This window comes from Doryrhamphus excisus, chromosome 8 (genome assembly GCF_030265055.1).
Source record: "Doryrhamphus excisus isolate RoL2022-K1 chromosome 8, RoL_Dexc_1.0, whole genome shotgun sequence".
Classification (NCBI taxonomy): domain Eukaryota; kingdom Metazoa; phylum Chordata; class Actinopteri; order Syngnathiformes; family Syngnathidae; genus Doryrhamphus; species Doryrhamphus excisus.
The window spans coordinates 10,140,227-10,167,242 of record NC_080473.1 but is presented as its reverse complement, the minus strand read 5'-3'; the positions used below and the strand labels follow the sequence as shown (position 1 = coordinate 10,167,242).

At 38.9% G+C, this 27,016-nt stretch overlaps 2 protein-coding genes across 3 annotated transcripts in view; both read left to right on the top strand.

Moving 5' to 3' along the window:
• atm (ATM serine/threonine kinase) overlaps nucleotides 1-22,351 on the top strand; it is a 33,721-nt gene extending 11,370 nt beyond the window's left edge. The window contains exons 25-63 of one of the 2 annotated variants that reach the window (XM_058079724.1): nucleotides 208-383; nucleotides 466-709; nucleotides 831-946; nucleotides 1,991-2,117; nucleotides 2,195-2,418; nucleotides 2,491-2,665; nucleotides 3,546-3,704; nucleotides 3,773-3,905; nucleotides 4,002-4,097; nucleotides 4,169-4,340; nucleotides 4,424-4,565; nucleotides 5,447-5,623; nucleotides 6,061-6,238; nucleotides 6,325-6,430; nucleotides 6,507-6,668; nucleotides 6,767-6,875; nucleotides 6,945-7,033; nucleotides 7,564-7,666; nucleotides 9,105-9,253; nucleotides 9,324-9,428; nucleotides 9,494-9,613; nucleotides 9,683-9,917; nucleotides 11,771-11,941; nucleotides 12,028-12,147; nucleotides 12,259-12,476; nucleotides 13,879-14,086; nucleotides 14,162-14,287; nucleotides 14,370-14,510; nucleotides 14,671-14,809; nucleotides 14,902-14,984; nucleotides 15,843-15,983; nucleotides 16,376-16,492; nucleotides 17,531-17,680; nucleotides 17,785-17,950; nucleotides 19,465-19,551; nucleotides 19,674-19,788; nucleotides 19,868-19,931; nucleotides 20,009-20,151; nucleotides 21,024-22,351. In XM_058079724.1, coding sequence (XP_057935707.1) covers nucleotides 208-383; nucleotides 466-709; nucleotides 831-946; nucleotides 1,991-2,117; nucleotides 2,195-2,418; nucleotides 2,491-2,665; nucleotides 3,546-3,704; nucleotides 3,773-3,905; nucleotides 4,002-4,097; nucleotides 4,169-4,340; nucleotides 4,424-4,565; nucleotides 5,447-5,623; nucleotides 6,061-6,238; nucleotides 6,325-6,430; nucleotides 6,507-6,668; nucleotides 6,767-6,875; nucleotides 6,945-7,033; nucleotides 7,564-7,666; nucleotides 9,105-9,253; nucleotides 9,324-9,428; nucleotides 9,494-9,613; nucleotides 9,683-9,917; nucleotides 11,771-11,941; nucleotides 12,028-12,147; nucleotides 12,259-12,476; nucleotides 13,879-14,086; nucleotides 14,162-14,287; nucleotides 14,370-14,510; nucleotides 14,671-14,809; nucleotides 14,902-14,984; nucleotides 15,843-15,983; nucleotides 16,376-16,492; nucleotides 17,531-17,680; nucleotides 17,785-17,950; nucleotides 19,465-19,551; nucleotides 19,674-19,788; nucleotides 19,868-19,931; nucleotides 20,009-20,151; nucleotides 21,024-21,204 — 5,667 coding nt within the window. In that variant the 3' untranslated portion in view covers nucleotides 21,205-22,351. The remainder of the gene's footprint in view (nucleotides 1-207; nucleotides 384-465; nucleotides 710-830; nucleotides 947-1,990; nucleotides 2,118-2,194; nucleotides 2,419-2,490; nucleotides 2,666-3,545; nucleotides 3,705-3,772; nucleotides 3,906-4,001; nucleotides 4,098-4,168; nucleotides 4,341-4,423; nucleotides 4,566-5,446; nucleotides 5,624-6,060; nucleotides 6,239-6,324; nucleotides 6,431-6,506; nucleotides 6,669-6,766; nucleotides 6,876-6,944; nucleotides 7,034-7,563; nucleotides 7,667-9,104; nucleotides 9,254-9,323; nucleotides 9,429-9,493; nucleotides 9,614-9,682; nucleotides 9,918-11,770; nucleotides 11,942-12,027; nucleotides 12,148-12,258; nucleotides 12,477-13,878; nucleotides 14,087-14,161; nucleotides 14,288-14,369; nucleotides 14,511-14,670; nucleotides 14,810-14,901; nucleotides 14,985-15,842; nucleotides 15,984-16,375; nucleotides 16,493-17,530; nucleotides 17,681-17,784; nucleotides 17,951-19,464; nucleotides 19,552-19,673; nucleotides 19,789-19,867; nucleotides 19,932-20,008; nucleotides 20,152-21,023) is intronic. The other variant, XM_058079725.1, reaches the window with a different exon arrangement.
• Nucleotides 21,528-26,894, top strand: LOC131134439 (transmembrane protease serine 2-like). Its single transcript, XM_058079728.1, has 13 exons — nucleotides 21,528-21,671; nucleotides 21,769-21,904; nucleotides 23,410-23,502; nucleotides 23,574-23,690; nucleotides 23,759-23,882; nucleotides 23,954-24,064; nucleotides 24,138-24,181; nucleotides 25,157-25,319; nucleotides 25,390-25,562; nucleotides 25,632-25,733; nucleotides 25,851-25,987; nucleotides 26,146-26,298; nucleotides 26,377-26,894. Exons 1-13 carry the CDS (start codon nucleotides 21,657-21,659, stop codon nucleotides 26,398-26,400), a joined length of 1,392 nt encoding a protein of 463 aa, XP_057935711.1. The 5' UTR covers nucleotides 21,528-21,656; the 3' UTR covers nucleotides 26,401-26,894.
• Nucleotides 26,895-27,016: the final 122 nt, after the last annotated feature.

Genomic DNA, 27,016 nt, shown 5'->3' with positions numbered 1-27,016 from the left:
ACCAACACTATCATGATGCATATTAAGTATGCAATTAAATAATATTGTTTTTGATATTCACAACAATTTATTATGTAATAATAATCTACATGATGGACAACTTATTTTATTACAACACTGCATTTAAAACAATAATAATAAACATCATGTTCTGTCGGGTGAGTGTTCTTTCAATCAGTTAATGTAAAAAATATGTTTTTGTTCCAGATGCTGTGTAGCGTATCTGCAGTATTGGGCTACAACAAGGTGAAAACTTTTATCAGCTCTCACTTGTACTACTTGGTGGCCGAGTGGCTCTCCCAGAGACAGTCTGATGACCGCTACACTCTAGAGTATTTCCCCTTCACCCTCCTTGATCATGGCTCTCTCAAAGATTTTTATCAGTAAGTGAAGAAACCTTTATTCTGTCTTGTTCACAATCTTTAAATTACTGATTGTTAAAATATTTTTTTTGCCAATTTGTAGCTCCTCCTACCAGGTGCTCATTCCACACCTGGTTTTCCTTGATGACTTTGAGCAGGTGAAGTCCATTGGTCAGTATCTTGACCGGGACTGGAGGGAGCTTCTGGCTGACTGCTTCCCCAAGATCATGGTCAACATCCTGCCATACTTTGCTTTGTGTGGTCAGGAGACACAGGTGGCACAGCAGAAGGAGAAGGCCCACAGAGTGTACGACCTGCTCAAGGACGCTAACTGTTTGGGCAAGCAGGTGAAGTAGTTCTAGCATGTCTTCAGTTTCAGATGGATTTAACCACATGGGTTCAGTGTCCACAGCTATCAGGAAAACACATGATGATTCAAATTTGTTTTTCCCTTCATATTTGTCACAGAGAATTGATACCCTGATCCACAGTAACCTGCCAGACATAGTTGTTGAACTCTTAATGACTCTTTATGAGGGAAGTGGAGCTGAAGAAGACAGAGGAGACTTGAAACGCTTTACAGGGTAAAGTGGATATAATATACTCAGTACAATGTGACAATAATGACATCACATCACCCGTTATTTACCGTATTTTCTGGACTATAAGTCGCTCCGGAGTATAAGTCGCACAAGGCCAAAAATGCATAATTAGGTAGAAAAAACATACATAAGTCGCACTGGTAATGGTTTAATTTCATTTGAACATGCATCAGATTACAATTGAATGCATCACATAATCAGTTCACAGTTCCACATGTCCAAAAGGAGTAGGAAGAAGCAAAGCTTATTAAATCCTACCCCTCCATTTGGTACTTTTACAATCAGTAACTGTTACATTTGTTCACTTCCTGCTTTCCATAATACAGTTTAAGGTTTTTTTTTTATTTTAAATTTTAAATAATGTACCTCGTACCAAAGTACGAGGTGATATGACCATCCAATGACATAATGGGTACCATAGTAAGTGTCAATATAGTGATATTTATAGCACATCATGACTGGTTCAAGACTCTTCATCCTTGTATTTAGCAAACATCAACTGCTTGTATTGTTTCTTGAATTGGCTCATCGTTGTGCATTGCTTGAGTTCCTTATTCAATCCATTCCATAGTTTGATTCCACATACTGAAATGCTATGGCTTTTTAACGTAGTCCTAGCATATAAGTGTTTCAAATGTAGTTCTTCCCTGAGTATACGGGAGTATAAGTACTGGAGTATAAGTTGCATTTTTTTGCGGGTAATTTATTTTACAAACTACTTAACCAAATCAGACATTACGTCCTCTTGGAAGACAAGTTCTAACATTAATAAAATAATAGAGAACAGGCTGAATAGGTGTAAGATATGCTAACACAATGGTTATTCAGCTACACAAAAAATAAACATGAACAGAAAAGGTGTCCAGTGTTTATGTAACATAAACAGTTTTTTTTCATTTATAAGTCGCTCTGGAGTATAAGTCGCAGGAACAGCCAACCTATGAAAAAAAGTGTGACTTAAAGTCCAGAAAATACAGTAGTTGTTTTGTAAATTCTTTTTACACTTACATTTAAACAACTCCATAGGGAATTGGACCCTGTCCCAAACCCGCCGTACTTCAGCTCTGACGTCATCAAAGCCACACTGGAGTACCTCAGTAAATGCCACAGTGCAAACCACAAGTCACTGGTGGCAATTCTGTCCAAATCTCCAGTAAGATGTTCTCTAATTGTCCTACAGCTGGTCCTGTTAAGTTTTTGTTGTCATTCCTTGTTTTTTATCCTCCTCAGATATCCATTCAGAGGATTCTGCTGGCGGTGTGTGAAAAGGCAGCCGAGACCACCAACGGTTATGAACGCCATCGTATTCTGCTGATGTATCACCTTTTTGTCAACCTGCTGCTCAGGGAGGTGAAAGACGGTCTCGGTGGAGCCTGGGCTTTTGTCCTGAGGGACATCATCTACACACTCATCCATCACATCAACAGCCAGTTGGTGCACACGGACACACACAGGTTTATAGCATAATATGTTCTTACTGAAATCCAGTCAAAGAAAAATTGTCTTATAATTTTGTCCGTTTACAGACTAGTTCAATTTGATGAGGTTTCCAACCGGAGCCTGTCCCTGTGCTGCGACCTCTTGACCTCTGTGTGTCAGGCTGCACTGCAGTTCTGTGGTGATGCTCTAGACTGTCACCTACAGGTCATTGTTGGGACTCTCACAGCACAGGTGACCAACCAGCCAGCCATCTCTCAACAGGTATATTTTAGGAGCCCTTCCACATTCATGTAAATGCTTACAAAACACTCCAATTGTTTGTCTGGGGTTTTCTACTGAAAAACTACGACTCTATTTCTTTCTGAAATGACAGAAAATGACAGCAAATGGAACATTAAATGAACAAAGTGGGAAACAATTGAGTGCATCACATAATCAGTTTACAGTTCCACATGTCCAAAAGGAGTAGGAAGAAGCAAAGCTTATTAAATCCTACCCCTCCATCTGGTACTTTTACAATCAGTAACTTACATTTGTTCACTTCCTGCTTTCCTAATATAATTAAAAATGTTGTATTATTTATTTTAAATTAAATTATGATATTTAATTATATTTAATTATATTATACATTTATACATTTTTATTAATTCATTTTTTTATTTTTATTTTTGTATGTTTTTATTTTTTGTCACATACCGAAGTACGAGGTGATATGACCATACAATGACATAATGTGTACCATAGTAAGTGTCAATATAGTGATATATATAGCACATCATGACTGGTTCAAGACTCTTCATCCTTGTATTTAGCAAACATCAACTGCTTGTATTGTTTCTTGAATTGGCTCATCGTTGTGCATTGTTTGAGTTCCTTACTCAATCCATTCTAGTTTGATTCCACATACTGAAATACTATGGCTTTTTAACGTACTCCTAGCATATAAGTGTTTCAAATGTAGTTCTTCCCTGAGATCATATTTCTGCTCTCTTGTAGAGAAGTATTGGGTGACATTTTTAGGTAATTGGTTATTTTTAGCCTTATGTAATATTTTTGTTGTTTGGAGATTAACTATATCAGCAAGTTTATAGTTTTATTATTATACAATGACCATTGTTTTCCCTTCTGTTTGTCCCTCAAGGTGCTCAGCCTGTTGCGGTTTCTTGTAATAGACAATCAGGAGAAACTGAAAGCCCCCATCAGTAAGTTGGAGCCTTTTCCTGACCTCCCTGAATTCCAAGAGCTACGCTCTGTCCAGAATGCTCTCAAATACAAAACAGGGACCTTCACTTTGAGACAGGTAACGTGTCATACAAACTATGGGTTTATTCAGTCTGATCAGAATGGTTATAAGGCTCTATTTTACAGGAGATATCCCACTTCCTGTCTGTGACGTCCTCCGAGTCCCTACCACTGACCAGACTGGAGGGACTGAGGCAACTTGCCCAAAAACTTCATGACAACAAGGAACAAATCAGAGAGTTGGTCAAAAATTGTCATGGTAGGATACCTGGTGCTGTTCATGTTCTATATTATATTATATTACATATATATTATATTATATATAACGTTTGTAATTGTTACCTATCCACCTTAGCTGAGCCCACCGAAAGCATGCTGGTCAAGCTGGTCCTCAACCTACTTCAGCTCTGTAAGCTGGCGGCTAACCACCCTGCTGGAACTGACATTTTAGGTAGGATTTTATGGTTTGTGTTTATGGTTATATATATATATTTAGTATTTGAAATGTAACTCTTCCTTCAGAGGCAGCAGGGAGTTGTTTAGGAGAATTGGGTCCTGTAGATTTCTCTACCATCGCTTTGCTGCACGGCAGAGACCCTCTTTATGAAAAAGCTGCGTCTGTCTTCCCGTCCACTGACTCACAATGTGTTTACATCATCCTCAACTGCATTAATGACAGCCTCACTCACCAAAGGTGATGTCAATCTTCAGTTTTAACATCTCTACTCAAGAATGCTGTTTACTAACACTTATTTTTGTGTTGTGATTCGGTGACAGTATTGACGTGAGGCAAGCAGCAACTCAGTCAGTGAAGAACATCCTTGCGACTCAGTCTGGACTCCACTTTTGGGAGCAGTATAAACACAGTAGAGACCCCATGCTGGCCTACCTTAACCCCTTCCGGAAAGCCAATAAGAAGGTAGGTTTTTGACAATGGAAAGCATGTATAGAATGGCTCTCCTTGTTATGCTTGTAACGTTGGAAGCCAGCAGGACCGCCAAGGTTACATTTTCTCTCGTTCCTTAATGAGTCACAGCTCCAAATGCTGGCAGCATACAGTTCCAGACCATGACGCCACCACCACCTAGCTTACATGAAGATGTCCTGTAATAGGGGCTGCACGGCGGTCGAGTGTTTAGCACGCAGACCTCACAGCTAGGAGACTAGGGTTCAATCCCACCCTCGGCCATCTCTGTGTGGAGTTTGCATGTTCTCCCCGTGCATGCGTTGGTTTCCTCCCACATTCCAAAAAACATGCTAGGTTAATTGGCGACTTCAAGGCGTTTTAATATTTATCAAATAGAATTAATCCCAGACTTGATTTTATATATTTCAAAAATAATTACAGGGGCTGCACGGCGGTCGAGTGGTTAGCACGCAGACAGCGAAGAGACCAGGGTTCAATTCGACCCTCGGCCATCTCTGTGTGGAGTTTGCATGTTCTCCCTGTGCATGCGTGGGTTTTCTCCGGGTACTCCGGTTTCCTCCCACATTCCAAAAACATGCTAGGTTAATTGGCGACTCCAAATTGTCCATAGGTATGAATGTGAGTGTGAATGGTTGTTTGTCTATATGTGCCCTGTGATTGGCTGGCCACCAGTTCAGGGTGGGATAGGCACCCCCCGCGACCCTCGTGAAAGAAAAGCGGTAGAAAATGAATGAATGTCCTGTAATTAAAATGGTTGCTGAAACTACAGTTTTACAGACGTGAAGTACTACATTCCACCCTTAGGTGCCATCCTGTGAGGCAATGAGGTATTCTGTTGTTATCCAGTTAGCCCAAACTGTTCCCCTTATTAGGCAGCAGCTGTGAGCGCAGAGGAGAGTTCGGAAGCCAGGGAGAAACTGGACAACCAGGATTTTTGGATCCCACGAATGGGCAGCCACAAAGTCTGGTTGAAGAATCTTTGCACCGCCCTGCTGGACAGTGGAGGAGTCAAACACGAGGCTCTTCGACTGGCACGACCTCTGTGTCTGGTAAGCCAAAAAAAAAAAAAATTCTTTGACACTTTTGACTGTTGTGTAGGGCGGCACGGCGGTCGAGTGGTTAGCGCGCAGACCTCACAGCTAGGAGAGCAGGGTTCAATTCCACCCTCGGCCATCTCTGTGTGGAGTTTGCATGTTCTCGCGTGGGTTTTCTCCGGGTACTCCGGTTTCCTCCCACATTCCAAAAACATGCTAGGTTAATTGACGACTCCGAATTGTCCATAGGTATGAATGTGAGTGTGAATGGTTGTTTGTCTATATGTGCCCTGTGATTGGCTGGCCACCAGTCCAGGGTGTACCCCACCTCTCTCGCCCAAAGACAGCTGGGATAGGCTCCAGCACCCCCGCGACCCTCGGTAGAAAATGAATGAACAAATGACTGTTGTGTAACGTTCAATGCTCATGGAATTATTTTTGTCTGATGGCAGGTGAGCGTGGATTGTTGCCAGACGCTGCTGCCTCTCATCATCCACTCCATCCTTCTGGATGACTCCGAGGGTTCCTGGAGAGAACTCATCTCTTCCCATATCCGTGACTTTTTCGGTTTTTGTTCCAGAAGTGCCCAGACTTCAAGCCGCTGTATCACACCGCTCAACCCTGACTCTGGTAAGCGACTCTGATCTTTAACAGTCGATAGCAAGACATTATGAATAATATATATTTTTATCCTCAACATGAACTATTCCTCATAGAGACCGACTCTGCCAGCCAAGGACTGTTTGACAAGGCATCTCTGCGTACTATGCTGACAGTTATTGACTACCTGAGACACCAGCAGAGACCTCCGGGCTCTGATAGGTTTGGATATTTCTGAAAACTTTCTGTTTTTGTGTGATTTTTTTTTTGTTAACATTTGACTTTGTATGTATATTAGTAGCAAGTCGTGTGCCACAGTATGTGATTCCAACTTCTGGCTTGTCCTGAACTACCTGGAGGTAGCCAAAGCTGCTCAGTCATGCTCAGCTCACTTCACCGCTCTGCTCTACACAGAGATCTATGTAGATGAGATTAAACTGAATTTAGAGGAAAGCCGCAGGTAGGCATCAAATGCATTGTTTTTTTTTGTTTTTTTCCCCACCCCATAACTGCATTATGTGTTATGTCACCTCATAAAAAGTATCTCACTCTAATCAGAACCAAATGCAGAGCAACCCGTAAGCTCAACTTTGAAGAAAACAGTCAACAAATGACTATTTGTAGCCTGACTGAGAAAAGCATGGAGGACACTAATATCAGCCTGCAGGTTTGTCATGTGCTTATAAGGAATAGTTAGATTAGAGATTTTGTTTGAACCAATTCTACATGATCGTAGGAGTTGCTGATTGACGTCTACAGGAGCATCGGAGAGCCTGACAGTCTTTATGGGTGCGGTGGAGAAACCATGACAAGTCCGTTGACAAGGTCATCAATCTTATAATCAGAGCATGTTATTTATAGGTTATCGCATGGTTTGTCTGGTATCAGGCTGATACTGACACTTGGGGGCATGATACTGGGCCTGATACCAGACAAACCATGTGATGATCTTGTTATCACGTACTATTTAATCAAAAGACCATTTTGTTTCCAGAAAATGTTCAGTTTATTACATGTATTATATCTAAACAGTGTAAACACAATAATTGTAAAAATATTTCAATAATAACATTTTATCAACAGTCTTATCTTATCAATGTCTGATAATTAAATCAAGTTTGGGTTTTTTGGTGACTGGAGAAGCACTAGGCACTAAGCACTCGTGCGCTGTTCTCTGATTGGTTGTTTCACGGGTACGATCACTGCCCTGGGCTTTGACACAATATCATTTCGGCCTTTTCCAGTATCATTCATGGGCGGTTTCTAGGGTACAGGGCCAATTAATACTGTAGTATGTGATAATCTCTGTTATCATCACGATGACTAAATGATATGAATCACAATTTTTTTTGCAGGATTCGAACCTATGAGCATGAATCTATGTGGGGGAAGGCTCTGACCTTATACGATCTTCACTCTACACTGCCTGACATCACGCGACAAGTGGGAATTGTGCAGGCAGGTTAAATACACCTTTTTTTGTCTTCATTAAGGTCACAGTTGAGCTGGAGCTTAGCCTAATACTTTTGCCTACATTCAAATCAAATCAACTTGATTTGTGTAGCACTTTTCCTGCAAAGACATTTAAAAACCAGTAAGAGAATCTTAAAATCGATCCTGAAGCGGACGGGGAGCCAATGTAGTGACTTTAAAACCGGTGTAATGTGCTCCCGCCCTCTGGTCCTCGTCAGCACACGTGCGGCTGAGTTCTGTAATAATTGGAGATTTAAAATACTTTTTTTTTTTTTGGGAAGACCAGAGAGCAGGGCATTACAGTAATCTAAACCAGTGATTTTCAACCACTGTGCCGCGGCACACTAGTGTACCTTGAGAAACCGTCAGGTGTGCCGTGAGGAATTATCCAATATCACTTTTTATAATTAACATTTATTAATCATCATTTGCAAATATTATGTCAATAGTATACATGGACCCAAATATTCCAATTGCATTTGGTTTATTTGCTCAAACGGAAAGAATTGAACAGGGATGGAATATTCCTTTAACCAATCCGATTGAGGTATTTTGTACCCGCTCAAACGGAAAGTTGTCAGGGTGCCGCCTTCTTTGTGGTGTTTTTCTTCTTCTGTTGTTTATTGGCGGTTGGCAAGCAGCTTTCGTATACATTACCGCCATCTGTGGAACAGAATCTAAACCCTTCTATACGCCATTCACAAGTGCAGTTTTATTAAAAAAGAAAATATATATCTATATAAAACATGCCCTGAGTTTAATTATAAAATATTAGCAAGATTGAATTTGATCTTTTCCTGTTTAAATTTATCCCGGGTGCGTTCTTTCAGCGCATGCTCAGATATGACGTAACACGCAGATCCAGACGTTCTTCACTTTTAAAAATGGAGGCCAGCAATCGGCACTGGACTAAGCAAAAACTGGCAATACGGAGTTATTCCAACAAGTGAAAGAAAAACTTGGGGAAGCCGGTATCACGTGATGTTGATGTTTACGTTTTACTGGGCATGCCCCATTGACTATTTTGTTTGATTTTCGCGGTGCATGTAGACAAGAGATTGGAATATTCCTTTCTATGGATACCATTGTTTCCCGAAAGGTCATTCGGAAAGAGAAAAACTCATCATGTAAAAACATGGCTACAGTCGAGTGTCTGTGGTGTAAAGACTGGCAGAGCAATGTAATATTGGTCCGTGTGGCAACACCTACCTTGTTCCTCCGATAGACTTATTGATACACGTGTGAGGTCATGGTGACATTTTGTAACATTTTTGGTTAGTGGTGTGCCACAAGATTTTTCCAATGTAAAAAAACGTGCCGTGGCTCAAAAAAGGTTGAAAATCACTGATCTAAACGACAGGATATAAAAGCATGCATTAGCACCTCCGTACTGGCCTGATATTGTTTATATATTTTTTTGCAGGGTTTGCTGAACTTTGGTTTGAGTAGCATTCTTACCACCTATATGAGGGGTCTGGAGAGCGAAGGGGTGGAGTTGGGAGCTGAGCTTCGAGAGCTTCGTTTCCAGGCTGCCTGGAGAATAACTCAGTGGGACTGTGATCTGTCTGAGGGGTGAGGAACCTCGCTTAACAATTATTATCCTATAATACTCATTTATGTTTAATCTAATTTGTTTCCTCAGGTTTGACAAATGCAAACCAGGCTTCCATGAGTCTATGTTCTGCGCCTTCCAATCATTGAGAGACAACGACTTCTCCATGTTCGATTGTACTCTCAAACAGGCCAGGTGAGGTGGTTTTGCAGACATTACCATAGCACAACATCAGGTGGTTAAAGATTGTTTCTACACAGGAATAGAGAAGTAGAGGAGCTATGTAAAGGCAGTCTGGAGGCCGTGTCCTCCTTGTACCCTACCCTGAGGAATTTATGCAGCATCAGGGAGCTCGAGAGCGCCAAGCTGCTTTTCTCAAGGTGATGACAGAACATCACTTAAAAAATAACTGCATTTTTAATACTAATAATAATGTATATCACTATTAGACCCTTCTCAGATGTGACTGTGAAGGATTTATGTAACCAGTGGAGGCAGCACTCGCAACTTCTGGCTGACAGCGACTTTACTTTGGTGGAGCCCATTCTGGCCGTTCGTACCGTGTCCCACAGCACGCTGATGTCCAAGGCAGTGGACGCCGACTGTAGCCAGTATCTCAGCTCTATACTCACCGAGCACCTATTGGAGATTTGCAGGCTGGCTCGTAAAGCTGGAAATACACAGGTAGCGTTGACACAAACATTTTGACTGTTATACCAGTGTTTTTTCAACCTTTTTTGAGCCACGGTACGTTTTTGCGGCACACCAATAACCAATGTTTCTTTCAGCTTTTTTCCTGATTACGGACTCACCACAGCAGATCCTTTTGATCATGCATACTCATTTAAACCAACAATGTTACAAAATGTCACCGCTACCTCTCACGTGCATCACTAAGTCTAATTAGAGGAACGAGGCAATCAGCTACGTGTTGCCACACGCATGAATATTACATTGCTCTGCCAGTCTTTACACCAATGACACTCGACAATGACATAATATTTGCAGAAAATTATTAATACATGTTAATTAAAAAAGTCATATTGAATAATTCCTCACGGCACACCTACATACTCAGTAGCATCAGTAATAGCAGAGTCAGGGAACTTTAGTGATTGATGTTTCGTGGTGGAATATGACCTATTATTGTTCAAATCGTACTGAAAGACACGTCATGTAGTATTCCGGTCACTAGGTGTCAGTAATGTCACATTGATGACACTTTGGCTGCAAAGTCTGACTTGACAGGGTCAAAAAAGTTACAAAAACCAATGATAAATCCCCATTCACAGTAACAGGTTTTCACCAGTGGACCATGCAAGGGTTGGAACACCAACATCAGTCAAGGGACAAATGTCATAGTAAGGATGGACAAAAGACTGATATTGATCTTTTTTTTTTTTAATTCCATGCGATCAACCCACATTATGTCTTATATGTCTTATATATTATCTTATTATCACTTATCATGTTGACTAAATTATGTAATAGGAGTATAAATGCAACAGTAGGGGTGTTATTTCATGTCTACAGGGCTCTAATAATGTTAAAAGCCATTTTTCAGAAGGTTCTAAACAGTTTTCTATGCTCTAACTCCCAAAATATTCTATTTATTATGATTATTATTATTGTTATTATTGAATGCTACTTTGCGGGAATTTACTCAGTCATGTCTGTAAACCAGGGGTCTCAAACTCAATTTACTTGGGGGCCACTGGAGCTCGGGTCTGGGTGAGACTGGACCGCATCAAAAAAAAATGCATTTATTAAAAACAAAAAAATTTAAAAAACTTTGCTTTGGTTCCAATTTTCTACAAGAAAAGCTCTGATAAAACATTCCACTGTTCTCAAATATCTTACTTTTTATTTTTCTACACAAAATAAGATGAAAAATAAATAAACAAATCAAGAATAAAGAAAATCAATCAATCAGTAATAAATAAATATAATAATTATAATAAAACGGCAAATAATAAACACTTAAGCAACCACATATAGTTGGTGGGTAGACAAATTATTTTTTTCAGATTAAAAATTAACAAAGCATTATTAGAGCCCTGTAGACATGACAAAACACGACTATAGTCACATTTATACTCTTTTTATTTACAACATATTGCGCAACTGCAGGGTCTTGAGACACATGCTAACTTGCATACTAGAGAGCTAGCGACTTAAACGGTAGCCTTCAAGTTATTTCCTTTAAACTTAAATAGCCAAAAACTTACCACTTCCACACGGATAGGGAGGATAACTATTAACAGTTATTTAACCTTTAACATGAACATTACAAAAAAAAACGTAATAATTTTTTCTGGGTACATGATACCATACAGCATCCATATCAAACTTGCGTGGGCCGCACTAACATTAAACTTTCATATCAAGGCGGGGGCCTCAAACTAGTGTCCTGCGGGCCGCGTGTTTGAGACCCCTGCTGTAAACAATTAACCATAATAAACCGTGATAACAGTACAGTGCTGTACTTACTTATGAAAGTGAACATATCTTTGCAATGTTTGAACCCCTGCGTCCAGCTAGCAGAGCGGGCAGTTTTGCAAATGAAGCAACATGGAGTCGGAGGACCACAGGCATTATCACCTGTATCACCATGGCAACTGGAAGAGGCCCAGGTGTTCTGGGCAAAGAGAGAACACGGTCTGGCTTTGGGCCTGCTGAGGCAGATGATTTACAATCTTGAGGATAAGGTGAGACATAAAAACAAAATGTCTCCTCTGTAGTCACATCCCAAGACAAAATAGTCTCTTGTGGTTTTGCTGTGTCTGTCGAACAGGTAGACTTCAATCCTTCCCTGTCTCCAGTCTTCACCGAGTGTCTCCGGCTCTGTGGTAACTGGCTGGCTGAAACATGCCAGGAAAGTCCTGGTGTCATTTTGGAAAAGTACCTCGAACGGGTATAAGAACCTTATCTGCGTACTTTTATTCACAGAGAAAATATCAGTACTGTATTTGCATTTGTAGCACTTTTTTAAATTTAAAGCTGACATCTAGATGTTTTCTTCTAGGCTGTAGAAATAATTAAGAGGGAATCCAGAGTTCAAGACGCCCGGTTGCAAAGTCAGAGAACTGAAGCCTTCCTGTCACTCGCACGATTTTCCGACGGCCAGTACCAGAGCATCGACAAATACATGACCTCCTCCGAGTTTGAGAACAAACAGGCATTGTTGGAGAAGGCGAAAGAAGAGGTGGACCTGATGAAAGAGCGTCAAGTGTTGTCCAACAGGTTTGCATTTAAAAAAAAAAAAGGTTTTATTTATTTATTCATACATTTTTAAGTGTTTTGTTCATTAGTTTGCAGGGGTTAGGCAAAAACTGAACCATTGATTGAACTGTGGACGTAGGAATCCATTTTCAACTTGTGTCAAGAAAAAAATAATTTTAATTACATTTTGCTGAAGAACAGTATAGAATGTGAGGATACATTATTTTAATCAATTAGACTGTATGGCCGCTGACCCTAGAAGACTAAACTAGAGTTCAATATGCAGTTGTTCCTGCTGCCGGTTATACATAAAGGTTAAACCCCACCTTGCGTAATAGAAACAACCAGAATGACTCCACATAATAAGAGCTGGAAACCTCATATTACAAATATACAACACAAGGCGGCCAGAAATATTTCAGTATTGAAAAAAAGCAAAATTTGTTCCACCATATCTTACTTATTGTGTGGAAATATGGGGTAATAACTATAAAAGCAATCTTCACTCACTTGTACACATGTACTGCAAAAAAGGTCAGTAAGGATAATTCATAATGCCGCCTACAGAGAACATACTAACTCCTTATTTCTAAAATCACAAATACTTAAACTTAATCTTCAAACAGCTAAAATAATGCATAAGGCTAAAAAATAACCAATTACCTAAAAATGTCATCCAATACTTCTCTACAAGAGAGGAGAAATATGATCTCAGGGAAGAACTACATTTGAAACACTTATATGCTAGGACTACGTTAAAAAGCCATAGCATTTCAGTATGTGGAATCAAACTATGGGATGGATTGAGTAAGGAACTCAAACAATGCACAACGATGAGCCAATTCAAGAAACAATACAAGCAGTTGATGTTTGCTAAATACAAGGATGAAGAGTCTTGAACCAGTCATGATGTGCTATATATATCACTATATTGACACTTACTATGGTACCCATTATGTCATTGGATGGTCATATCACCTCGTACTTCGGTATGTGACAAAAAAATAAAAAAATAATTACAAAATAAATTATTAAAAATTAATAAATATATAATATTATAAAATATAATTACATTTAATCATTTTAATAATTAAATGAAAAAAATAAATAAAAAAATTTATTAATTATATTATGAAAGCAGGAAGTGAACAAATGTAACAGTTACTGATTGTAAAAATACCAGATGGAGGGGTAGGATTTAATCAGCTTTGCTTCTTCCTACTCCTTTTGGACATGTGGAACTGTGAACTGATTTTGTGATGCATTCAATTGTAATCTGATGCATGTTTAAATGAAATAAAACCATTACTATTACATAATCCCCAAAAACCCACAGTGTGCCAACTTGCAACTTGAATACATCAGAAGCGTTACCAGTATGTTATATATTTCCATGTTACATTAACGCTTTGCGTGAATCCAGGTATACAATAAAGGTTCAAAGAGAACTGGAGCTAGACGAGAAGGCCCTTTCTAACCTTCAAGCGGACAGACAGCGCTTCCTGTGTAAGGCGGTGGAGAACTACATCCAGTGTCTGCAGCAAGGTGAGGAGCACGACACCTGGGTGTTCCGCCTGGCGTCGCTCTGGCTGGAAAATGCAGACGTTAAAGCCGTCAATGACATGATGAAGGTTTGTGAGTCACATTGGGAGCTTTGTGTTTCTATTACGACTTTGTAGTAATAAATTGGACTTTATGTGTTGTAGAAAGGAGTGAAGACGATCCCCTCCTACAAGTTTCTGCCTCTTATGTATCAGCTGGCTGCCCGCATGGGAACCAAGATGGCGAGCGGCAACGGAGAGGATGCGGGCTTCCATGACGTCCTCAGTGAGGTGAGATAATACTTTGTCTGCATCAGATGACCCGTTTAATGGTATTCCTATATGTTACTATACTTATTGTGTCTCCTCACAGTTGATCTACCGCGCTTGTCTGGAGCATCCTCATCACACTCTGTTCATCATCTTTGCACTGGTCAACGCCAAAAAGGATGAAACTTTTTGTAGAAGCCGGTTGCCAAAAACTGCTCAGAGGCAGTCATCACCCTTTGACATGGTAGGATGGAAAAAAAACCAGCTTTAAATACACAAATACTGTCATTATATTTAGGACGTTTATTTACCTAAACCACAAAAGCGATGAGCATTAATAGAAAGCTGGCCTGGATAAATTTGTAGTACATAAAAATTGTTTTTGTTGCTGTTTTACTTTGCAGGAGCGTTCAAATGTAGCTCAGAAGATCATCTGTGCAGTGAGGAAAAAGAAAGGCGACATGATTCGTGGGATTGAGCGACTGTGTGACGCTTACATCACACTGGCTTATATGGACGCCAGCAGACACAAGCTGGAGAAGAGTGAGTAAAAAAATTGTTACTCACTATTTTCTAGTGTGTGGTACTGTAACTACAAAAGACTGCATGGATTGTGTTTTGTTATTCATTAAAAGAGGCCATTCCCATTCCTGCGGATCAGCCCATTCTGCAAATCAAGGACCTGGATGAGGTCGCCATCCCCACAGTTGACATCAAGGTGCTCTTATTATAAGCATACAGTGGACACTCACACGTCAGACACTGCTCATTCTCATTTTTAATTATTTTCTCCCCAGTATAAGTGCAAACATTTGTTGAAAAAGGCAAAATTAATAAAATAATAAAACTTTACATTGGCAGCAATGGTGACAACACTAATAATGATTATACTTATACATTTGTAGATATCTTTTCCAGACCCGATGGCAAAAAGTGAATTGTTGACATTTTATATTAATAATTTGAATATTTTTGTATTTATTTTATATATATTAATTTTTATATTATATTTTTATTTTATTATTTTTATTTTATTATTTTATTTTATTATTTTTATTATTTTATTATTTTTTATTTTATTATTTTTATTTTTTATTTATTTTTTTTATGTTTTATTTTTATTTACATTATATTTATAATTTATATATTATATATTATATTGTATATTTTATTATATTATATTTGTAGTTTATTATATTTACCAATATTAGAGCCTTGTAGACATGAAGTAACACCCCTATAGTCAGCTTAGAAGGGGTTTAAAATGGAGTGGGGGAAAAAGGTCAAAGAAGGCAAAAACTTACCAATACTTACTTACCAATTCCACACTAATGGGAGGAGAACGGCTTTTCACAACAACATGCAACCGGCATAGCATGGCTGACTCCATGTCTCAATTACTGACACCTAGTGGCCAGAAGATTATCTATACCTTAAATATTTTTTTGACTAATAATAAACCATCCACGAAAAAGTTAATTAATTACGATTAATCAAACTGTGATACCGCCAGTCACATGACATCGGAGCTGTTAAGTCGATCAGTATAGTCAAAGATTGTTTATTTACTTTAAAGGTTGATCCATCAGGTCGCTACGATGACGTCGTAACCATCAGATCATTCGTGCCTCACTATCACCTGGTTGGCGGAGTCAACCTGCCCAAAATCATCGACTGTGTTGGCTCAGACGGCAAGAGCAGGAGGCAACTGGTTAAGGCGGGTGATTGTTTGTTTTGTGTGTGTGTGTGTGTGTGTGTGTGTGTGTGTGTGTGTGTGTGTGTGTGTGTTTCTTTCTTTCAAGCTAATTCAAGACAGGCTTTGATGTCCTGGTCACAAATATGTACAAATGTTTTTTTCTTTATTTTGTTTTAATCCCATCCACTCATCATTTGAGTGGTGACGTCTGTCTTTTGGCCTTCAGTTAATAATTAATATTGTTTTTGTGTTCAGACCAACACAAAGTTTGTAGATCACAAATATGCTTTGGCACCTTTTTAATCAACGTGTGTGAGTGTGTGTGTGAAAGACTTAAAAGCTAATGATTTACTATCGGACTCAGACATGATCAAAGTATAATGATATTCTAGTACCGTGTCCGTGTGAAACAGGGCAAGGACGACTTACGGCAAGATGCGGTGATGCAGCAAGTGTTCGGCATGTGCTCCATGTTGCTACAGCGCAACAGCGACACTCGGAAGAGGAAGCTCAACATCAAAACATACAAGGTTACACATGCTCCCATCGCTGCTTTGTATTATTAACCCTTAGATGCACGAGTGACTGGACCCTACACTCTTCCATAAGTGGGTCAAAAATGACCCATACTAGAATCAATTTTGCCATTTTTGGTTAGGAATAATCACTTGTATGATATTTAGTATTTAGGACCACACAAGGATGATTTCATGTTAGAAACATCTTAATTTTTCACTTTTTTTCATCTTTGAAAAAGAAAATGACCCCGTACAACAATAGAAAATGTGAGGATTCATTGTGTGTTGCTTAAAGGTAAGTTAAAAATGTGAACGCATGATATGAAAAATATGTTTTTGAGGAATACCTGGAATATGAAATTATAACAATTTTTCATTATGAAGATATTTCAAGAAAACAACCTGACCGGGTCATTTTTGACCCACTTATGGAAGGTTGGGGTAATAACACAAAAACAAAAATTTTTTAAAATGTATAAAAGATAAGATAAAAATGTGAATGGCATGATATCAAAAATATGTTTTTTGAGGAATACCTGGAATATGAAATTATAACAATTTTTCATTATGAAGATATTTCTAGAAAACAACCTGACCGGGTCATTTTTGACCCACTTATGGAAGGTTGGGGTAATAACACAAAAACAAAAATTTTTTTAAATGTATAAAAGATAAGATAAAAATGTGAATGGCATGATATCAAAAATATGTTTTTGAGGAATACCTGGAATATGAAATGATAACAATTTTTCATTATGAAGATATTTCTAGAAAACAACCTGACCGGGTCATTTTTGACCCACTTATGGAAGGTTGGGGTAATAACACAAAAACAAAAAATTTTTTAAATGTATAAAAGATAAGATAAAAATGTGAATGGCATGATATCAAAAATATGTTTTTTGAGGAATACCTGGAATATGAAATAACAATTTTTCATTATGAAGATATTTCTAGAAAACAACCTGACCGGGTCATTTTTGACCCACTTATGCATCTAAGGGTTAAAATAGCACCTTTTAAAACCCTTAACAAACACCTTTTTTTCAGGTTGTGCCATTCTCACAGTGCAGTGGGGTTCTAGAATGGTGTTCTGGCACGGTTCCCCTTGGAGAGTTCTTGGTGGATCCCAACAAAGGGGCTCACAAACGCTTCCGACCTCAGGACGCGTCCAACCTTGCCTGCCGGAAGAAGATGATGGTATTGTCAGGCATTGACGTAGCTTGCTAACTATCCTCTTTGCGGTTACAATAATTTCATCTTTTCATATCATATTTTTTCTTGAATGAACTTTTTCATCCAAGGAGGCGCAGAGGCTGGGCTTTGACGACAAGCTGCAAGCCTACTTGGAGGTATGCAGAAACTTCAAGCCCGTTTTTCGATATTTCTGCATGGAGCGCTTCCTAGACCCAGCAGTATGGATGGAGAAACGTCTGGCCTACACCCGCAGTGTGGCCACCTCCTCTATAGGTATTCTCCTAAAAAAAAAAAAAAAACACCCTTGCAGCACACCATCATGCTCCAACAAATATTGTCCAACCTGTCTCCGCATGAGGGAACATTTGTCCTTTTGTTTGAGGCATTCCTGGCCATGTCCACTCAAATACAAGCACATTGTTTAACCTCTTGTTCAAAGGCAAACACTGTGGTAGGTCTCTTAAAAACCTGACTTTTAAGGCAGTTCTCAATTTTGATTGGCTTTTTTGTTCAGTTTTTAAGGTCCCATATTATAGTATTTTTCAATTATTTTAAAATAAGTCTTTAAGGTTAACACTACAGGAAGTCAGCCATTTCATGCCTGATTGATAGTAAAAAAAAAATTCTCCTCCCATCCCATGTGGAAGTGGTACATTTTTGACAGGCTTAGCAGTTTACCTCAAATTAATGTAATCTAACCCTGTCTCAGAGGTACCACATTCAGTGTTAGACATGTCATAACACACCGATAGTCACCTTTTCCCTCCTTGTCATCCTTTACAAAAAAGAAAAAAAAAATCTCCTCCCATCCCATGTGGAAGTGGTACACTTTTGACAAGGTTAGATTACTATTATTTATTACTTATTATTAATTTGAGGTAAACTGCTAAACCTGTCAAAAATGTACCACTTCCACATGGGATGGGAGGAGATTTTTTTTTTGTAAAGGATGACTAGGAGGGAAATCTAACACTGAGACAGTGTTAGATTACATTAATTTGAGGTAAACTGTTAAGCCTGTCAAAAATGTACCACTTCCACATGGGATGGGAGGAGATTTTTTTTTCTTTTTTTTGTAAAGGATGACGAGGAGGGAAAAGGTGACTATCGGTGTGTTATGACATGTCTAACACTGAATGTGGTACCTCTGAGACAGGGTTAGATTACATTAATTTGAAGTAAACTGCGAAGCCTGTCAAAAATGTACCACTTCCACATGGGATGGGAGGAGATTTTTTTTTCTTTTTTTTTGTAAAGGATGACGAGGAGGGAAAAGGTGACTATCGGTGTGTTATGACATGTCTAACACTGAATGTGGTACCTCTGAGACAGGGTTAGATTACATTAATTTGAGGTAAACTGCTAAGCCTGTCAAAAATGTACCACTTCCACATGGGATGGGAGGATTTTTTTTTTTTTTTTTAACTATAAAGTCAAGCATGAGATGGCTGACTTCATGTAGTGTTAAGGCAGGGGTTCCCAATTATTTTCTGTCATTCCCATGTGGGACAGAAATGGTTTCGCCAAACATTGCCTATGAGAAAACTCACAACGAAATTATCTCAGCTCACCCTCGGTCATTTTAACAGTAGCTCACTGTAGTGTGAGCACCCATGCTCCAGGAACACATCATTAAAAAGTCCATTTCCCATAACAGGGGACCTTTTACTACTTCCCAACAGATGTTTTGAAAAAAAATCCATTCTAGTTTATGTGGTCATTAAAGTATCAGTCATAAATCCACCATGACTAACAAACTCTGTTGGTTGATTGTGTGCGAATAACAGTTGGATACATCGTCGGCCTCGGCGACCGACACATCCAGAACATCCTGATTGACGAGCAGACTGCGGAACTGGTGCACATTGACTTGGGTAAAGCCATTGATAAAAGCAGCTATTTGCTTGTTTGAAGGATAATTTAAGTCTAATCCTCATGAAGTTCCAGAAGTTCCAACACTGTAATCTCTAGTTTTTCTGACCCTGGTTGTGTGCAGGTGTGGCTTTTGAGCAGGGCAAGATTCTACCCACTCCTGAGACCGTCCCCTTTAGACTCTCCAGAGACATTGTGGATGGAATGGGCATCACTGGAGTGGAGGGAGTTTTCAGAAGGTCAGAATAGTTTGTGACTTATATTCACGTCTTTTCTCTCCCTTTAAATTGCAATAAATACAATTTTCTTTCTTTTCAGATGTTGTGAGAAGACCATGGATGTGATGAGAAGCTCCCAAGAAGCTTTAGTGACTATTGTGGAGGTGGCACACACATTCTTTTTAGTTTCTTTTGAGTGGAATATAAGTCATATAAAAACCTTGTGTGTTTCCACATGCAGGTACTGCTCTACGATCCCTTGTTTGACTGGACCATGAACCCTCTGAAAGCGTTCTACCTGCAGCATGACGAGCAGCAGGAGCTCAACGCAACACTCAGTTCCACCATGGGTGGAGACGACATGGACAACCATCGTAAATCCAGGTTCTGATTGCACATTTTTCACAAAAAAACTCAAAATATTGAATATATGAACTCAAACATTTTCCACATACACAAAAGAAATATCTCTCTCAAATACGTGGCATATCAAAACGCTAATTAGAGCATCATAATAAAATATAATTCAAGAAAACAACCTGACCGGGTCATTTTTGACCTACTTTTGGAAGGTTGGGGTAGTAACACAAAAACTAAAATTTCTTAAAATGTATAAAAGATAAGTTAAAAATGTGAATGGCATGATATCAAAAACATGTTTTTTGAGGAATACCTGGAATATGAAATGATAAAAAATTTTCATTATGAAGATATTTCAAGTAAACGTCATTTTTGACCCACTTTTGGAAGGTTGGGGTAGTAACACAAAAACAAAAATTTCTTAAAATGTATAAAAGATAAGTTAAAATTGTGAATGGCATGATATCAAAAATGTTTTTTGAGGAATACCTGGAATATTAAATGATAAAAAAAAAATTCATTACGAAGATATTTCAACAAAACGTAATTTTTCAACCATTTATGGAAGGTTGGGGTAGTAACACAAAAACTAAAATTTCTTAAAATGTATAAAAGATAAGTTAAAAATGTGAATGGCATGATATCAAAAACATGTTTTTTGAGGAATACCTGGAATATGAAATGATAAAAAATTTTCATTACGAAGATATTTCAAGTAAACGTCATTTTTGACCCACTTATGGAAGGTTGGGGTAGTAACACAAAAACAAAAATTTCTTAAAATGTATAAAAGATAAGTTAAAAATGTGAACGGCATGATATCAAAAACATGATTTTTGAGGAATACCTGGAATATGAAATGATAACAAAATATAACGCAGATCTTTCGTCCACAGTGACAGCCAGAACTTCAACAAAGTGGCGGAACGAGTGCTGCTGCGACTTCAGGAGAAGCTCAAAGGAGTGGAGGGGGGCACTGTGCTCAGTGTGAACGGCCAGGTCAACCTCCTCATCCAACAGGCCATGGACCCCAAAAACCTTAGTAGACTCTTCCCGGGCTGGCAAGCCTGGGTGTAGGAGGAACATCTGAATTCTTGTGTATATTTATTGTTTTGAGTCCAATGAAAATAGGTTTTATGTGCCATTGATTCAGTTCTCTATTGATATTCTTTGTTTTTGCTTCACCAATACTCCTAATATTGTATTAAATCAAATTGTGGGGACAATATGCACACTTTGTACCATAGATTTTGCATTGTGCACTCAAGTCCCAGCATTGCTTAACTTGAGTGTTTAGACAAGTAAACAAAGCATATGATGCTTGTCGTGGGCTCAGGAGGGTAACGTCAAGATGCCTGAAAGTGAGGAGTGGCCATCATTCTCTATTTGATCACTGTGGTGACGCAACACAGACATCAGAAGAGAAGCTTGGATGAAGGAACACACGTTTGCATGAAAGCTTATTTAGATGTTTGGCTTTTAAGGCATCTTCTCATACTTTGGTTCTGTTGCTGGGAAAAAGACAAAACATGAGCACTAATGTGGTAAGTTGCTTTTAATCGTTATGTTGTCTGCTTTAAATCAATTGAATTCTGGATTCATCATAATAAAGATGTTTAAATATCTTATCTCTACTACCAGTATAAAGATTCAAGTGTGTGTTTGAGCCATGAAGCCACACAAACGAAGCATCCTTCCTCCTGGAAGCCGCAGTATGTTCATCATTTGGCTTCTAATCCTTTGCCTGAAATCAACGACCACGCTCCCAAACGTAAAGGTAACTGTAAACTCTTGTACTATCATAATAAATTCACTTTTTGTTCGTGTTTTCTGAAATGTAACAGTGTTTTAGTTAACAAAAAAATTACATGAATGTATTTATTTTGCCCCCTGTAAGTATCGGACCCGAATTATACTCAACTTCCAATGGAATTGCATGAATATCTTATGTATCATAGATATTGATTTAGTATAGATATTAGCTTTCTTACCGATATTGTTACAGCAGCATTACTGATACCGATATCGGTGATGCCACTGTATTCATTTCACAAATAAACATGCGACTGACAGTCAATTAAAATAGCTGAGCTTATATATATATATATATATATACACAGTATTAATAGGCCAATATTATTGGACTTAATTTATATAATTTAATTTATTATCTATTAATTTATTATTAGCAGACTTCTTGACAACAGTAACTATGCAGTAAACTGTGGCTTGATTAACATGTACACAGCTGTAAATAGTGTCTATAATGTCTGGATTTATATTATCCTAATGATTTTGCACTTTGCTTGTGAACTTTTGTAACTGCTGTTGTGTGCTCATGTAATGGTAATGGTTTTATTTCATTTGAAAATGCATCAGATTACAATTGAATGCATCACATAATCAGTTCAAGGAGTAGGAAGAAGCAAAGCTTATTAAATCCTACCCCTCCATCTGGTACTTTTATAATCAGTAACTGTTACATTTGTTCACTTCCTGCTTTCCTAATATAATGAATTTGTTTTGGGGTTTTTTTTATTTAAATATTAAAATGATTAAATGTAATTATATATAATTATATATTTTTTTTTAATTTAAAATTTTTTACATTTAAAAAAAACATTTTTTGTCACATACCGAAGTACAAGGTGATATGACCATCCAATGACATAATGGGTACCATAGTAACTGTCAATATAGTGATATATATAGCACATCATGACTGGTTCTGCTGTTGTAAACCTGGAATTCCCCCCTTGTGAGAGTAATAATGGCAATTATCTTTCATTCATTCATTTTCTATCGCTTATCCTCATGAGGGTCGCGGGGGTTTGCTGGAGCCTATCCCAGCTGTCTTCGGGGCGAGAGGCGGGGTACACCCTGGACTGGTGGCCAGCCAATCACAGATTGCACATATAGACAAACAACCATTCACACTCACATTCATACCTATGGACAATTTGGAGTCGCCCATTAACCTAGCATGTTTTTGGAATGTGGGAGGAAACCGGAGTCGACAGACAAAACCCACGCATGCACGGGGAGAACATGCAAACTCCGCACAGAGATGGCCGAGAGTGGAATCGAACTCGGGTCTCCTAGCTGTGAAGCCTGTGTGCTAACCACTTTAGAAATTCCATTTGTGAAAAAAAGTCAATATTTACAATATTGCCTCATCCATCTTGCCACTGACTCATTCAAATGAGACGGACTAGATGAATGAGATGTGTTGAGTGTGTGAGTGTGTGTGCTTTTAATCATATTGTGTGTGTTTTGTGTGAGATTTCAAACAGAGGTGTGTTAAGATGACTGTAGTTGCTGTGATCTGCTTGCTTGGTCTCCTGCTGCTGGCTGGAATCCTCCTGGCTTATTACTGTAAGTCTACATTTATTGATGAAGTTCCTCCTGATGATGTACTTGATATCGGAATCTCATGTCCTTGTCAGTTTCCTCTCCATGTATCCATGGGGTACAATGTGGTGGTCAGGCGGGTTGTGTGTGGGAGTCCCAGTGGTGTGACGGCGTGATGGACTGTCCACAAGGCCAGGATGAAGCTCAGTGCGGTAAAATGATGTAACACAATATAAACGATGTGTTTCATGAATTAGCATTGCTTTCTTTCTGTGGTCAGTGCGGCTTCACGGTTCCGGTTTCCTGCTTCAGGTTTACATCACCAACAAATGGATGAGTGTTTGTTCTCACGGTTGGACCCCTCAAATGGGCAGAGCGAGTTGCAGAGACATGGGATACAGCGGGCAAGAAGAAATTATAGTATTTGGCTCTTTCACTGCATGTATTTTATTTAAATTATCATGTGCTTTGATAGGAGTACCAGTGTTCTATCAGGTCAAAGTGAGGCACATTCTCAAGATGGACTTCTAATACTAACAGCGGACCCGAACCCTGACGTCGCCATCGTGCAACAGCTTGCACTAACGTGGGTTTAACACCAGCTAGCTTAAAAAAAAAAGATGACATAAACGACAGCTTATTTTTCTTTCTTTTTGCAGCAATCACTGTCCAGGTGACACAGTGGTGACACTGCAATGTACAGGTATTACTTATATTGGCTATATATTGGAAAATAGCCACTACTACTACTACTACTACTACTACTACTCATTTTTGCAACAAAGCCAATATGGTTGTTTTACCAGAACTCACATATGGTATTTTACAATGCATTCATTTCTAGTCTTCTCACATTATTAACTGAAAACCTGAATGTGCTTCTACTTGGTCTTCTTCTCAGATTGAGTAAAACCCTTAAAGGATTGAGTAAGACCCTCAAACAATGCACAACGATGAGCCAATTCAAGAAACAATACAAGCAGTTGATGTTTGCTAAATACAAGGATGAAGAGTCTTGAACCAGTCATGATGTTCTACATATATAATCACTATATTGACACTTACTATGGTACCCATTATGTCATTGGATGGTCATATCACCTTGTACTTCGGTACAGGACAAAAAATAAAAACATAAAAATATAATTAAAAATAAATTAATTAATAAATAAAATAATTTAATAAAAAATAATACAATTTTTTAATTATATTAGGAAAGCAGGAAGTGAACAAATGTAACAGTTACTGATTGTAAAAGTACCAGATGGAGGGGTAGGATTTAATAAGCTTTGCTTCTTCCTACTCCTTTTGGACATGTGGAACTGTGAACTGATTATGTGATGCATTCAATTGTCATCTGATGCATGTTCAAATGAAATAAAACCATTACCATTAACATTACCATTACTTTTATGGACAGAATGCAACCAAGGCGTTGGGGGGGTTTTGGTTTGGCGGCTGCCGGATTGGGTCTCTTGCTTGAGGCCGCTGGGTTCAAAGGTCCAAAAAATTCAATTCAATTCAATTAAAACAAAAAAAACTTAAATTATATATATTATAGGATTTAATAAGCTTTGCTTCTTCCTACTTCTTTTGGACATGTGGAAATGTGAACTGATTATGTGATGCATTCAATTGGAATCTGATGCATACTCAAATGAAATAAAAACATTCCCAGATTGTGCAGGAGGCGTCAATTCCAGCAGATCCGCCAAAGCACAGCAGGCGCCTCTGGGGGCGTGGCCTTGGCAGGTGAGTTTACAGGTTTCCGGTTCTCATCGCTGCGGAGGTGCAATGATTTCCCCCTTCTGGATCATCACAACTGCCCACTGTGCACGCATGTGAGTTTTCACATAGGAGCTTCTTGTGATGGGCTTAAGCTCCTCTATGTTATTTTTGTCTCCTCTGCAGGACCCCCAGTGCTGCAGACTGGTCTGTGTACACGGGGGTCGTGGATCCTTTGGGCGTTCTTTTTAACCCTGCTTCCTCTGTGAGTCATGTCATTGTCCATGAAGGCTTTGATAGAGATACGCACAAGAATGACATTGCTATGATGAGACTCAGCACACCTCGGAATTTCACAGGTGCATCGCAGTTCACACTCAAATGAATGAAGCCTGATTAATATATTTTTAAAACTATGTATTTGGCAGGCTCCAGTAATATTGGCCCTGTGTGCCTCCCAAATGTTGGTTTGAACATCTCCAACCCCCCGAATGCATGGACAACAGGATATAGTTTTCCTGTGAATGAAAGTGAGATAATTCCCTATTCTTTTCTATTTCTTATCTATCAATGAGACACAAATTTAAAATGTGGAAGGGTTCCTCAACAGGTGGTACATGAAGCTAACATTTTTTTTCCGTCTTCAGACGCTCCATACCTGGTGGAGGCTCGGGTTTCTTTTGTTGATTCTGCACGATGCAACAACTCCATGGCTTACAATGGAGGAATATCGGAAGACATGCTTTGTGCTACAGAAGCAGAAACGGGATCACGTATGTGCAAAGTAAGAGTTGAAGCACACGGTGGTGTCCATCTTGTTTTTTGAATTGACACAAATACGCCCCAGTATTTAATTGAAAATGTAATTTTGGTCCTTAAACGATGCCTTTAATTACGTTTGAATATAGTACAGTGTAGTCAGTCAGACTCTTCGTTTTTCAGACCGACAGCGGGGGTCCTCTGGTGTCTCAGATGGGGGGCGTGTGGTGGCTCATCGGGGAAAATATTTGGCCACAAAGTTGCAGTGAGTCAAACAAACCGGGTGTTTATAGCAACGTGACGTATTTCTTGGACTGGATACATCATCAGTTGAAGGTAACAACTATAATCTACTATATTGTATGTCTAGCACTGTTTTCATGATGAAGGCTTTACATGATATTGTATTTGCAGAAACATCGAGATGAGCTCCTGTGAATGAGGAACACAAAGATTCAAAACAACTGTATTAAGCATGTTGTTATTTACATGTATGATTAGATTCATTAATATTGTGCTGTAAAGTGAGACGATGTCAACAGTGTTGTGAAAACATGTCAAAAGTTCTAATGCAATTTCATTCATTCATTTTCTACCGCTTTTCCTCACGAGGGTCGCGGGGGTGCTGGAGCCTATCCCAGCTGTCTTCGGGCGTAAGGCGGGGTACACCCTAGACTGGTCGGCAGCCAATCACAGGGCACATATAGACAAACAACCATTCACACTCACATTCATACCTATAGACAATTTGGAGTCACCAATTAACCTAGCATGTTTTTGGAATGTGGGAGGAAACCGGAGTACCCGGAGAAAACCCACGCATGCACGGGGAGAACATGCAAACTCCACACAGAGATGCCCGAGGGTGGAATTGAACCCTGGTCTCCTAGCTGTGAGGTCTGTGCGCTAACCCCTAGACCACCGTGCTGCCCCCTAATGCAATTTATTCTAATTAAATATACTATATAACTATCAGTGCTGATTATTTTGTATTACAGAATGATGTATAGGTACTACTCTTTTTCACAGTATTCTAATGTTCTGAGTTTGTGGT